Consider the following 14,584-nt stretch of genomic DNA (forward strand, 5'->3'; position numbering starts at 1 on the left):
AGAGAGAGATAGCAACATCAGTAATGAGAGAGAATCGTTGATTGGCTGCCTCCTGCATGCAACAAGCCTGCAATCCAGGCATGTGCACTTGACCAGAACCGAATCCAGGACCCTTTTAGTCCAGAGGCCGACACTATCCACTGAGCCAAATTGGAATTCTTGATATAGGAATCCGTGGCTCTTTCTCCATAATATCAGCATTGCTGATGAACTCATTTCTCGTTATGCGCATTATCTCTGTTACTTTCTCAGCCCTGAGATGATAATGTGTTTTTAGGGTACAGATTCTGAGTACATTGAAAGGAGATGCAAAATTTAAAGAAACATTAGGGATTAGTTTAGTAGGGTTAATTAAGAATTGCTAAGAATGAACCTCATTTATCTAGGGGAGGGGCATTTAAACAGTCCATTAGGTTACTCTTACTGACACAGAAATACGTATTGCAATGAGGAGCTTCTTGAATAAGAGATTTACAGCAGTTTGATATTTGGGATTTTTAATTGCCTGAAAAATTTTTTATAGCACTAGAAATAGTAATCCAAAGTTGATAGATACTGTGATTGCCCCAAAAGAATAAAAATGTCTATCATTTGTGAAGGGGAGAGGGAGTAGAGGTGTAGAATGTGAAACACTATGGACTTGTTTGTTTGATAATGTCAGAGATACATTTACATTAGTAAGGCTTTCTTACTGGGTGGTATGTTAAGTTTTTATTATCTTTGTATAAAAAGACTAGACAGAAGCTTTTTTTCCCTTTCCCTCTAGGATAGGAATGTTGGAGACAGGCACATTCTAAGACAAGTCTCTAAAATAATGGAGGATGAATGATTTCATTTTTATTTGTTTCATTGATTTTAATAAAAATCCAGCAAGTTGATTTTTCAATAACTACATTTCTATTAACCATGTGTTTTTTGTTGTTGTTTATTTTTTTAAGATTTTATTTTTAAAGAAGCTATTAAAGGAAAGAACAGGTCACTTAACATTGGGTCTTGTTGGATCTTGAGAATAAGGTTATGAAAATGAATTGAGAAAAGTCAGATATTCAGGGAGTGATTGTGCCTACTAGGTTCCATTAGTGTTAATGGATGTAAGTATTGAATTCCTTCTTAGGAACAGAGCCTGCAGCCGTACTAATAAGGTGCTGTGTAGTCGTGCTGGTCTGCTTCAGGCTCTGATTTTCATTAGTTAATTTAAAGTTTCGTTTCCAGATTTGTGCTTATAAATTATCCAAGAGGTAGATCTTCTCCTTAGTTTTGTTTTGGGAGAACAATGGAAAATTTTCTCCCTCCCACTTCCTATGGTACAGCCAGTAAGTTCAGAATAATTTGTGTCGGAGACATGTAGATACTCTTTTCTTATATGGCTAGAGGTCATAGCTAACAAAGATAATTTTGTGTTATTTTTCTTTATAAACAGGTCTTATTTAGAATATAGATGTTAAATATCTTTTTCTTCAATAGCTGTTCGGTTTGGTCGTATTCCTAAGCGTGAAAAACAGAGGATGCTAATTGAAATGCAGAGTGCGATGAAGAGCATGATGAACAGCCAGTTCAGTGGTCATTTGCAAAATGACACATTAGTAGACCATGAACAGACAGCCTTACCCGCCCAGGAACAGCTGCGACCCAAGCCCCAGCTGGAGCAAGAAAGCATCAAAAGCTCTTCTCCTCCCTCTTCTGATTTTGCAAAGGAGGAAGTGATTGGCATGGTGACCAGAGCCCACAAGGATACCTTTTTGTATAATCAAGAGCAGCGAGAAAACTCAGCAGAGACCATGCAGCCCCAGAGAGAACGGATTCCCAAGAACTTGGAGCAGTATAATTTAAATCATGACCATTGTGGCAATGGGCTTAGCAGCCATTTTCCTTGTAGTGAGAGCCAGCAGAATCTCAATGGACAGTATAAGGGGAGGAACATAATGCACTACCCAAATGGGCATGCCATTTGTATTGCAAATGGACATTGTATGAACTTCTCCAATGCTTATACTCAAAGAGTATGTGATAGAGTTTCCATAGATGGATTTTCTCAGAATGAGAACAAGAATAGTTACCTGTGCAACAATGGAGGGAGAATGCATCTGGTATAGTGAAATCAATTTTTTTTTTTTTTTTTTTTTTGCTCACCTCGTATTAAGGAAAGCTTTGAAGGTTTTCTTCTATGTGGGGGATATACCTACTTCAAGGGTGGGAGAGGGGGTGTCAAAACCTAAGAGTTTTACAGAATCAGTTTTGGGCAATATTTTAGGTCAGATGCTTTTAGTAGACATCATTTGTTGAATGACCTAATTTTACACACAGGTACAAGCATGTGATTTGATTGATACTATGATTGGCATTAGGATTTTATGTAAAATATGGATCACGTAGAATTGGTCCTTTAATTCTTAGAAATCCCTTTCAAAATTTAAGCATTCTGATTAATCACTACCATACTAGCTTTGGGATTTTCCCTGTAAGGGCAGTAATTTCTTGATTTCTGTGGAGTTTTCTTTAACCATTATAATGCAAATAGGTCTTTGGATATAGAACATGGAAGTTTTATTGTGTTAGAATTTAGGAATATTTTCATTTAATAGGCAGCTTAGGATTTTCTCAGACTTCATCCTATGAGATGAGTTTATGTTATTCATATCATTCAAGTCTTTTTCATCAAATACAACAGTCTACATGAAAGTACAGTGTTTATATTCAGCCAAAATTTCATCAAAAGCATCAGTACTGCACCATTTCCAGTTTAAATCACGAGGTCCTTTGATAGTGCTTGGTATTTCCCACAGCCAGGTAATTAAAGCCTTCTCTTTGTATTTTCAAAATAGTTGACTTTCCTCAATCCTTCTGTTAGAATTTTTGGTCACTTGCAAGTATTTGATCCTATTGATCTGAAATGTGACCTTATGTTTTATTAGAATTAGTGGCTGCCTTATGGAGGGAAAAAAATCATGGTTACAGAATTATTTCATTCCTGGATCTCATGGATTTAGTGAAAATTTAAAGGATGATTTTACTAATAGAGATTACAGCTCATGCTTCCTAATCTTTTTAGTGTTTTTATGCCTTTAGCTTCCTATTTTTTCCTTCCCAATCCTCATTTAGAAGTTGCACCTTGTACTCCAGTCATTTTTTCTTATTGACTAAGTGGAGGTCAGTGCTTAACATCATTGTTTATAAAATAGGTGATTTGTGATCTTTTTATTTTTTATTTTTTTTGATTAGTGATCTTTTAAAAGAACTGAGGCATCTCACTATATTTTCCTCTTTGAAATCACAACATTGTAATTGTGACCATTAAGAAAAAAGTGAGTTTTGAAATATTAACTATGAGCTTGAGTTCTCGGCCTTTGACTTTTAGCTTTATTTGGTAAGTCACTAAACATCTTAGAGTCTCATTTTCTCATCTAAGAAATTGTAATATCTGCCATAACTAATAGGATTGAGAAGTAAATATGTGTGATTATTTTTTGAACCATAAAGCCAGCATAAGGTGGCAGCAGTGCTACAAAATGAACCCTTCAACCTGTGCAATGGGTTTTTTTTTTTTTTAATATACTTTATTGATTTTTTACAGAGAGGAAGGGAGAGGGATAGAGAGTTAGAAACATCGATGAGAGAGAAACATTGATCAGCTGCCTCCTGCACACGCCCCACTGGGGATGTGCCCACAACCAAGGTACATGCCCTTGACCGGAATCGAACCTGGGACCCTTTGGTCCACAGGCTGATGCTCTAGCCACTGAGCCAGACAGGTCAGGCTGCAATGGGTTTTTGAAATAGCTTGTTAATGAGCTCATTTTTTGCATAGGCTGCCTCTTGCGTGGTAACAAGTTAATTGCTATTTAAATGGGTTGCTGTGAGGCTTTTGGTCTAAAGGCAGAGTATCCAAAAGAGAAAGTGTTATCAGTAGCACCTGAAGGTTATTTTCATGTTGGTATTTCCAATGATGGAGATGCTACTTCTGAAATTTCTTTACCACCTCTCACAATTAAAGAGTTTTTCTTTTTTGTGCATATTAGGTTTGTCCAATGAGTAAGTCTCCATATGTGGATCCTCATAAATCAGGGCATGAAATCTGGGAAGAATTTTCAATGAGCTTCACCCCGGCAGTGAAAGAAGTGGTGGAATTTGCAAAGCGTATTCCTGGATTCAGAGACCTCTCTCAGCATGACCAAGTCAACCTTTTAAAGGCTGGGACTTTTGAGGTAGATTTTGTTAATCTTGAGTATGGATACACGGCATGTAGTATTTTATTTCCATGCATTTTACTTCTTTTCTAAATGAGTATTTGTAGTCCAGAGGCCGAAACTACCAACAAAAGGATGACCATTTCAGGATCTTGGGAGAGAGGCTAGCTAGGTAAATGCATTTCTTAGGACTTAAAATATGAATGATCTGTATTTCCAGCATACAAACTCCAGGTTCTAGGATTGCTTTTAGACGTGGACTTGGTGGGATCTGCAGAGTGATGGACACCTACTGAAAGCCTAGCCTGGGGTTGACTGTACAGAATATGAAGGGTAACTAGAGTGTGTGGTCTTTTCTTTTAGGAGATTGTAGAATACAGGGTGGGACAACAGTAGGTTTACAGTTGTGAGTATGCAAAATACAAGAATTTATTCTTGCATTATTATTTATTACTGCATTTTCCACACAAACAACGGTAAACCTACTTTTGCCCCACCCTGTTTTTGGTGGATGTATCAGACATCTCTTCCATGCCAGCTCAGATTTTCTTGGCCTCTTCTCACTCCAGAATCCATGGCTACTTTTTCTACTCCAGCTTCTCTTGTGCGATGCCTTCTGCCTGGGCTTGAGGCAGCCACGGTTGGCAAGTTTAGTAGGACACAGTGCCTCTTGTGCTTAGGTGACTCTCACGGGTCTGCTCCATGGCTTCCCTATTGCTCTGAGGTATGAGAAGTCTCAGGACTTGATTGGAGCTCACTTGTGCATTATTCTGAAATGCAGGTGGGAGGTGGGAGGTGGGAAGTTGATGTCTGGTGGGTGAAATCTTTGATTCATGGGAGTAGGGAGCCATTTCTCCATAAAAGTCCCACATGATTGAGCTCTTAGTTTTTTTTTGTTTTTTGTTTTTTTTAAAATATATTTTATTGATTTTTTACAGAGAGGAAGGGAGAGAGATAGAGAGCTAGAAACATCGATGAGAGAGAAACATCGATCAGCTGCCTCCTGCACATCCCCCACTGGGGATGTGCCCGCAACCCAGGCACACGCCCCCGACCGGAACCGAACCCGGGACCCCCCAGTCCGCAGGCCGACGCTCTATCCACTGAGCCAAACCGGTTCCGGCAGCTCTTAGTTTTTTTAATAAATGGTGGCTAGCTCAGTAAATGTTGCTAATATCTGCTCTCTTTGCTTCCCTATTCCATTTCCTTTTTCCCTACTCTTGTTTTCACATATGCCAGTGCACACCCCACATAAACTTTTACCTTAGGCTCTATTTTCTGGGGCACCTGGACTAGAACAGAGAAGAAAGAAGCCTTGTTCATGAATGAAATATCTATGGTTTATTAAAAAATAACACCTATAGGTTAGGATTTTCAGTTTAAAGGAAAACATTACACTTAAGATTTAAAGCCACAAGGTGTATAGTGATCAATTCACCTTTTTTTAAAATTGATTAAAGTATCACATATCAATTCACCCATTTTTGAAGTTAAGTGACTACAGCCCAGAGAGGTGAAGAGACTTTTCTTGGACTACCAGTAAATTCGTAACACAGTCAGGGCTGGAACACAAACCCCCAATTCCATGTCTTGGGTTCTTTCCGCGGTGTGATTTGCCTTGGGATTGCTGTATTCTAGGTAGCACCATCTTCATAGAAGGCTCGCCCTCTTTTGGATTGTTTTGGGTGAAACAAGTCTTTGCTTGGGAGCATTGCAAAGAGAAGGTGGTCAGTGTTCCGCTGATGATGAGGGAAATATGTGACAGATGTCACCATTTAGTATAGTGGACGGCGTGCTGTGGGTAAGCCATGGTTGACTGGTTTGGTTCTGATTTTGATTCTAACTTGGTGTGTAGACCACTTTTACTGTAATAGTTGTCTTTGTATATTGTCTCTTTGGGCTATGATTTCTTGAAATGGTCTAATTAGAGTTCATCTGTTGCATATGCCTTGGCTGCATTTGATGTTTTGATATTTCCAGGTGTTACTGCATTGAAATATTGCTTTTTTATTCAGGGCTTAGAGACTGTGAGATATACTTGATAACTTAAAGAGTTTCTTTAATGCCTTTGGCCAAGGCCCAGTTTCAAATTTCTTGGCATAATTGCTTGCTTTAATTTTGTATTTGCATTTCAGAATCTTTATTGATAGAGTATCACAGGACTTAAGTATTTTGCTACTGGTTGCTAGAAAAAAAAATCTCCTTGGAATTTTACTGCTTTGGTAGAGAATTTGCCTTAAGGAAATGATTCTGGGTAAAATAAACTCAGTTTTTCCTTTACAGCTTTTTTATATGTAGAATGTTTTTAACTGACTTGAATACTGAGGTATTTCTTAGCACTGGTATTGAACTTCTTCAAATATACTTGAATATTTTTCTTTTTCCAGGTTTTAATGGTACGGTTTGCTTCATTATTTGATGCAAAGGAGCGTACTGTCACCTTTTTAAGTGGAAAGAAGTATAGCGTGGATGACTTGCACTCAATGGGAGCCGGGGATCTGCTGAATTCTATGTTTGAGTTTAGTGAGAAGCTGAACGCTCTCCAGCTTAGCGATGAAGAGATGAGTTTGTTTACAGCAGTTGTCCTGGTATCTGCAGGTAAGCAAGCTGGTTCAAAACTGTGCCACACCTAGAATATAATGACCAACTGGGGAGAAGGTAGCAGTTAACGAGGTTGTGGAATAACAGCTGTGAGAACTAAGTAGAGAAGCTGTAAGTAACTGGGACAGCAGAAAGTCAGTGTAACTTCTTAGGTAGAGGAACGATCATGCATGAACAAAGTGATGCTTTAACATTACTTCTGCATTGTTATCTGGGTGGATTATAGACAGGCGAGTCATCAGAGCTGGAGAGTCAGGTGGAGAGGCTGTTGAAATAACTCTAGGTCTGAGGCAGTGGAATGAGCACTTCTGAAACAGGTTGTGGCAGAGGTGGTGGAGGAGGAGGACTATATCCAGAGAAACTTGAGGAAGAAATGAAGGCAGGGGGTGAGGCAGAGCTCTATGCTAGGAACTCTGCTACTACTGTCATTTGTATTTTCCACCAGGACCATAGTTTTTATTTTGTTTTAATCTCCTTTTGAAAAAGCCTTGTTCTGTTTCTTGGCCATAAGAATAATCTGAGTTCTTTGAAAAATTGAAAATAATAAGTTGAAATAAGGGTGATAATATCACTACCAAAAACATAACATTAGGAGTCTCTTGCTATCCATTCTGCTATCTCTGCATTTATCCACTTGCCTACTTATTGATATATGTTATGTAAAAAATATTGGACCTAGCCCTAACCAGTTTGGCTTAGTGGATAGAGTGTCAGCCCGCAGACTCAAGGGTCCCAGGTTCAATTCCGGTCAAGGGCATGTACCTTGGTTGCGGGCACATCCCCAGTAGGGAGTGTGCAGGAGGCAGCTGGTTGATGTTTCTCTCTCATCTATGTTTCTAACTCTCTATCCCTCTCCCTTCCTCTCTGTAAAAAAATCAATAAAATATATATTAAAAAAAAAGTTGGACCTATTAAGTGGAAAACTTTAGAAAAGAATATATGCATTCTTGTTTTTGTTATGTTTATATATGAAGATCTACAAGAAACACACTTCATGCACAATTCTGTGCATTTTAAAATAATGTTTTCACTTAAATATATGATAGTATTCATGTCAAATTTAAATCTTTACCACTTATAAAGTGATGTTATTGTTAAAGCATTATCTAGACAAGAAAATAAAATTCAGGAACTACCGAAGAGTATTAAATGAAAATTCTCTCCTTCCTTCTGCTACTCCGAGCCTGTTCTTCAGAGAACTATATTTCTAACCATCTTTCATTTTGATTGTTCTGATGGTTGCCCACCCAACTCTAAATACTACACTTACACCTCTTTTCATTTACTAGCTATAACTGATAAGTAAAAGTATCCTCTCACTTTTCCTCTCAATTTTTACAAATTTTACTTTTTCAGTTACTGTATTGGTTTTATTAATAATTTCAACATGCTCACATTTAAAAATAAATTCTCACCCGAGGATATTTTCCTGTGATTTTTTTTTTTTGGAGAGAGAATGGAATGGAGGGAAGGAGGAGAGGAAGGAGAAAGTGATAGAGGCAGAGATAGAGATAGAGAGAGATAGAGAAAGAGAGAGAGAGAGATAGATAGAAACATCAATTGAGAGAGACATATAGTAGAGCAGTTGACTCCCACACTCCTTGACGGGGCTGGAAATTGAACCAGATTGTGTGAAATGGCACCAGTCTCTTTCAATTGAAGATTAGGGACTGGCATGTAGGTATGAGACCAAGGCTCATACAGATTTTAGTTGTCCTCATAGAGGTTGTTTTTTTTTAAAATATTATTCTTTTTTTAAAAAAATATATTTTATTGATTTTTTACAGAGAGGAAGGGAGAGAGAGAGATAGAAACATCGATGAGAGAGAAACATCGATCAGCTGCCTCCTGCACATCTCCCACTGGGGATGTGCCCGCAACCCAGGTACATGCCCTTGACCGGAATCGAATCTGGGACCTTTCAGTTCGCAGGCCGACGCTCTATCCACTGAGCCAAACCGGTTTTGGCCTCATAGAGGTTTCTGTTGAAGGAATGTAACTTCCATCCTGTGGGAAGAGAATTTGCACAGAGGAGATTCGGTGAGGAGCACAGGCTTGGGAGAGGGAAGCAGCAGCCGAGGAAGTAGATGTTGGATGTGTCAGAGTTAAACTGCACAGTGTAGGATGTAGTGCATCATTTAGAAGATGAATTTCCACTTTAGGCTGTGTATTCTGTTACAGTTTCTAGAGGGTTATTGTTTTACGATCTAGCTAGATTTGTAGTTAGGTTCTTTGGCCTCTTAATCATGAAAACATGGTTTTAGAAATTGAGGTTTTTAGAAAAACGTAGTATGATCTACATCATTAGGTGTAGGCATCCATTTCCATGAAGTTCTGAGTTGTATAGAGAAGCATAGGTGATCCAAACACAAAACATTCACCAGAAGACAACCACTTCCTCTACTCAAACATCCTTCCCCACTTACTGTTTGTTTCTTTCTTTGCCCATCGAGATTATTTTGCTTGTGGGGATCACTGTCCTTCTTTTCCAGTTGTTGGTATTGTAAGTTACTGATGATATAATGCAAACCAGTTACTTTCTTCTGCCAAAATATGAGCTCTGTAAAGGAAGGAATTTTGGGTTATGTTCACTGCTAATTCTTTAGCACCTGTCACAGTAACCACCTACATTCAATTAGAGTTTGGTGAATCAATTAATAAATTGCAAGGATGTTAAAGAAAACAGTTAGTTGGATATTAAAGGCAGCGGTAACTTGTAGAAGCATTGTTAAAAACTTTAGTTAATTTTGCAAAGATGACCCTATGGATTGTATGGCCAACATCAAATGTTAAGAGAAAAGAGGTCTTTTATTCATTGAACAATTTTGTCTGACAAATTATGACACCCTCCAAACAGTCAACATTCATTTGTGTGCTTTTTCTTAAGAATTACCATATAGTTCAAATCAATAGTCACCAATTTGTTTCTTTTTCTATAAGAATTAGTGTAGCCGTAACCGGTTTGGCTCAGTGGATAGAGTGTTGGCCTGCGGACTGAAGGGTCCCGGGTTCGATTCCGGTCAAGGGCATATACCTTGGTTGCGGGCACATCCCCAGTAGGGGGTGTGCAGGAGGCGGCTGAACGATATTTCTCTCTCATCGATGTTTCTAACTCTCTATCCCTCTCCCTTCTTCTCTGTAAAAAATCCATAAAATATATTTTTAAAAAAAGAATTAGTGCATAGTATTGATAATAATCCAAGTGTATTAAATGTAAGATAAGCCTATTTTCATTATTTTTTCTGCATTTAGAGTTAAACTGTTTTTCCTTTACTATTAAATTTTAGTCCTTGTTCTAAGTATTTGTATTGCAAATGGCTTTTTAAGCTATCAGTTACAATGGAAGACTTCCTTAATCTCCTTGTAAAAAATGAAAAAGGGTATAAATGGCCAGAGAATTTTGTTTCCTTGGAGAAGTGTTTTTCTTATTAATTATAACTCCCTATACTGGGAGCCATTGACTATTTCTTGCACACTACTGCCTCCTATTGTAAAGGGAAGAAATAGCCCTCGATGATGAAAAAAGTCAATGGGCAAACAACATAGGTTTCGCTAATTTTAAGATACTTTTGTTTTAAAAGATACTTCCTTTTATTGCTAGTTTATTAACCACTTATTTATTATTGGTATGATGAGCTTAATAAACAGTTTGCTTAATGAAAGCGCATGCAGGTTAATATAGGCATTAAAGTTGCATAGTATGTTGGCTATCTATTACTGTACAACAAGTGACTCTAAAACTTAGTGGCTTAAAAATGTGTACATTTATTTCCCACAGTTTCTGAGGGTTAGGGGTATGGTGTGGCTTAGATGTGTGCTCTGGCTCCAGGTTTCTTAGGAGGTTGTAGCCAGCTCTGGGCAGGGCTGCGATCTCATATGAAGGCTCTACAAGGAAGAGTCTGCTTCCAGGCTTATTCACAGGGTTGTTGGCAGGATTCAGATCCTTGCGCGATGTTGGACTGAGTGCCTCTGTTCCTTGCTGGCTGTTGGCTGGAGACCAACCTCTGTTCCTTCGCACTGGGCCACTCCGTAGGGCAGCTCACAGCGTGGCATCTGGCTTTGTGAGTGCCTAAGATAGAAGGTACATTTTTTTTTAAAAAATTTAAATTTAATTAATTTATTTAAAATAATTTATTTTTATTTATTTATTTTGATTATTTTTTTAGAGAGAGAGGTAGAGAGAGGGATAGAGAGATAGAAACATCGATGAGAGAGAGAGACATCATCAATCGGTTGCCTCCTGCATGCACCCCTACTGGGGATCAAGCCCACAACCCAGGCATGTGCCCTGACCAGGAATTGAACAGGTGACCTTTTGGTTCCTGGGTTGACGCTCAACCACTGAGCCAGCTGGACAAGGAAGCTACATTTTTTTTGGTAATCTAATATTTTGTTCATTAGTGATAAGTCAGGAAGTTTTGCCCACTCAAGTGAAGAGGGATAGATACACAAGGACAAGGATACCAGGACAAGGAGATCACTGAGGCTCTTTTAGAGGCAGCTTACCACACATGGTAGCATGCAAATGTGGGTATATTCCATATGAGGTGCAATTATATTTCTGAACCGCACTGTTCATTTTGTTTTGCCAATTAGCAGTTAAAATGAGCAGGTAGCATCTCATTTTTTAAAAATCAGAACCTCAAGTATCAAGTGTACCAGGTGATGCATATCTTTATAATACAATAAATAGCTATAAAAATTTGCCACTGGGATTTAAAAAACTTTGTCAGTTATCTTTTGCCTGTGTTCCAATGTATAAAATCTTGTTTTAAATTTATTAACGCAATCGATGAACAGGAATTATGTGTATTTTGAATGTCAATAATATATCCTCTCCTTCTTATTTCTCTATTCCTTACTCTGCATTAGATCGATCTGGAATAGAAAACGTCAACTCTGTGGAGGCTTTGCAGGAAACTCTCATCCGTGCACTAAGGACCTTAATAACAAAAAACCACCCAAATGAGGCCTCTATTTTTACAAAACTTCTTCTAAAGTTGCCAGATCTTCGATCTTTAAACAACATGCACTCTGAGGAACTCTTGGCCTTTAAAGTTCACCCCTAAAGGCCTTCATTTATTTAACATGAACTGAGTCATATTAACTGTACATTTGTGCTAAAATGCTTATTTATATGTGTATACTGTACCATATGTGGAGATAGGAAGGCCTTTAAGAAACACAAGATTGTAGGCCATCTCTTTGTCATGCAGTAGCTGTTTGGATTGAGATTTTTTTCAGCTATGATTAGACGTTGACCGCATTTCCCTGGTAGACCAATCAGCTGTGTCGCACTTAACTGGAGAAGTTACACTGAATTATAGTTACACTGAATGTTAGACTTTTTCATCTGCCAAAACCAAAAACCATTTTGATCTCCCTGTGGTATAAATGTAACGCACAGTCCCAAGTATATGAGGACTTAAAAGTTAATCCTTGTGGTGGAAGTCCTATTGTAGGATGGAAACTTGATTTTACCACAAGACTATTGGATCTGGTGATTGGAGACTTTGTAGGTGAGGAGATTTCCCTGTCTATTTTACTCTGCCACTGTTCAAGTGTATGATCCTGGGCAGGTTGGTTGGTTATGGGAAATGAGAATTGACAATGTTTCCAATGCCTCACATCACAGATTCTAAAAAAATTTCTATAAATCATATTTACCTCCTGGGAGATAGGCACTATGTAAATAAGGTAAAATTTTTGTTAGTATAATTATTCATTATAATATTCTTTTCTGATTTGTAAGCATTTCTTAGAAATGATTTCATAGTCCACACCAATCTATTCAGGGTTCCTGCATATGTGTGGGGTATCATCCTGGCACACACACACACACACACACACACACACAGTTTATGGGTACATCAGATACATAGTATGTGTACATAAGATGTATGTGAATGTGGTTATACCTATATTTCTTCACAATATTTTAAACTGTGAAGAACTTTATCATACAATAAACTTAAAAGAAGAGGTGTCAAAAGACCCGAATTAGGTGCATTTTACTTATTGATGACATAACCATTGCTTTAAATGTTTAGACAGTAGAATATTGAAATTATGCTCTTTTTGTTTAAGCAGCACTTAATGTAAAAATGCAACAGGCAGTTGAGTCCAAATTTCAGAAAATACGTACTTTAGAGTTCACCTTTGGTAAGTTTTGGTTCAAGGGAATAGTTGTTTAAAAGTTTATTCAGATTCTTACCTTGAGCTAAAAAAGGTAACATTGCTGCCCTTTATGCACATGCTGCAGCTTGATGATGAATAATATTTTGATTCATTCTGAAGAACCAGTCAGTGTTTAAGAAAGTTGTTTAATATGTTGGTGTGTGTGTGTGCGCGCGCGCGCACAAGTGTGTTCTGAGTCTACTCTTCCCCCCCTAAATAACACTACAGGGATTTTATCAAATTAGATTTAATCTATAATTAGGAAAATCATTTAGTATGTGACTTACAGGTTTAGAAGTGGTATAGTCAAAAACATTTCATTCACCTTTTTTGGGCTTTATTAAATAGGTAAGATCAACCTTTTTATAGAAGTAGGAGAAATAGCCAAAGTTGAGGATTTTATGTGTTTTTCTGTTCCCCTAGAAAATAGCAACTAGTTGTTTTTTTTTTTTTTGGGGGGGGGGGAGAATAAAGATTGCCTTCTATATAATTTTTGGATTATATAAATTTTCAAAAATGGAAAGAGCTCACTTTACTATACTCAGCCTGTTACTTTAATGACGTGAGCAGAATGCCTTATTTTGTAATCTTGTTTAACTTGTTGCTGTGGGTACTTGAATTCCTGTGGCACTGGTTAAGTAAGTTAAAAATAAAGTTAAACCCTCTCATTATTAAAGAGGAAAGGTGATGGTGATGTCTATAATACAATATAAACCATAATTGTGATTTACCTTAAATAGGTATGACTCTTATGGGATATACAGTATAGTTTTGTGAATTCTTTACATGATAGCATTATCTTTTTATAATTTTTTCCCCTGAGATAAATACATAGTTTTCTTCTATGGGGAATAGAAACAGCTTTTTGAAATAATACTGAAAACCTCAAAGATCATCTTGATTCTTAATTTTTGCCTTTTGCATAAGTGGCTTTATAACATGTATCTTTAAAACAATTACTAAGTCTTTAGGAATGTGTAACCAGAACTGTGTTAGTATTGCTTATAAAACCTTAGTTAGGTTCAATATATACATGTATACGTCGATGTATAGTTATGTAGATTTGCATTTTGTCTTGTAAAATTTTATTTGAATGAATTCTTCCTGTAGGTAATGGGAAACAAAATTAATAATTCATGTGCCACTCATAGCATTTCTATATTTGAAAATAGCCCAACATTGAAACTTCTAATTCTAAAATTAAACCAGCAGCCTATTACAAGCACATTCTTTGATTGGGTCATTGGTTATAAACTTACTAAATGCAGAGAAGACAAACCAGTTTTAGGAAACTTCTGAGTTTTAGGAAACTTCTGAGTTGGTGGGACGCTGTTGATGAATTAATATTGTACTGTATGAATTAAGTGATGCTTTAACTCGTGATTTTTACATTTTAAAGTTAAAATATGGGCATTATGTCAGCACACTTAAGGGCATTATGTTAGCAAGCTAAAACTTTTTTTTTCCCCCTGTGCTTTTAATGTGTCTTTTTATATGATCTGAGAAGAGGATTCAAGCTTTTAGAGAGAAATAGTTGAGGGAAATGGGTAACATCTTCTTGGAATGCAGCTTTTTCTTATGGCAATGGTTTAACTACAGATTAAAAAATTAGAAGGATTAAG

General features: G+C 37.3%; 1 protein-coding gene across 1 annotated transcript in view; it reads left to right on the forward strand.

Moving 5' to 3' along the window:
• The window catches only part of NR1D2 (nuclear receptor subfamily 1 group D member 2), a 30,731-nt gene extending 17,307 nt beyond the window's left edge, over positions 1-13,424 (forward strand). Inside the window, exons 5-8 of the mRNA XM_059664084.1 lie at positions 1,465-2,087; positions 4,017-4,202; positions 6,572-6,782; positions 11,658-13,424. Coding sequence (XP_059520067.1) covers positions 1,465-2,087; positions 4,017-4,202; positions 6,572-6,782; positions 11,658-11,854 — 1,217 coding nt within the window. The 3' untranslated portion in view covers positions 11,855-13,424. The remainder of the gene's footprint in view (positions 1-1,464; positions 2,088-4,016; positions 4,203-6,571; positions 6,783-11,657) is intronic.
• The last annotated feature ends 1,160 nt before the right edge of the window (positions 13,425-14,584 follow it).

Source organism: Myotis daubentonii, chromosome 14, assembly GCF_963259705.1.
Source record: "Myotis daubentonii chromosome 14, mMyoDau2.1, whole genome shotgun sequence".
Taxonomy (NCBI): domain Eukaryota; kingdom Metazoa; phylum Chordata; class Mammalia; order Chiroptera; family Vespertilionidae; genus Myotis; species Myotis daubentonii.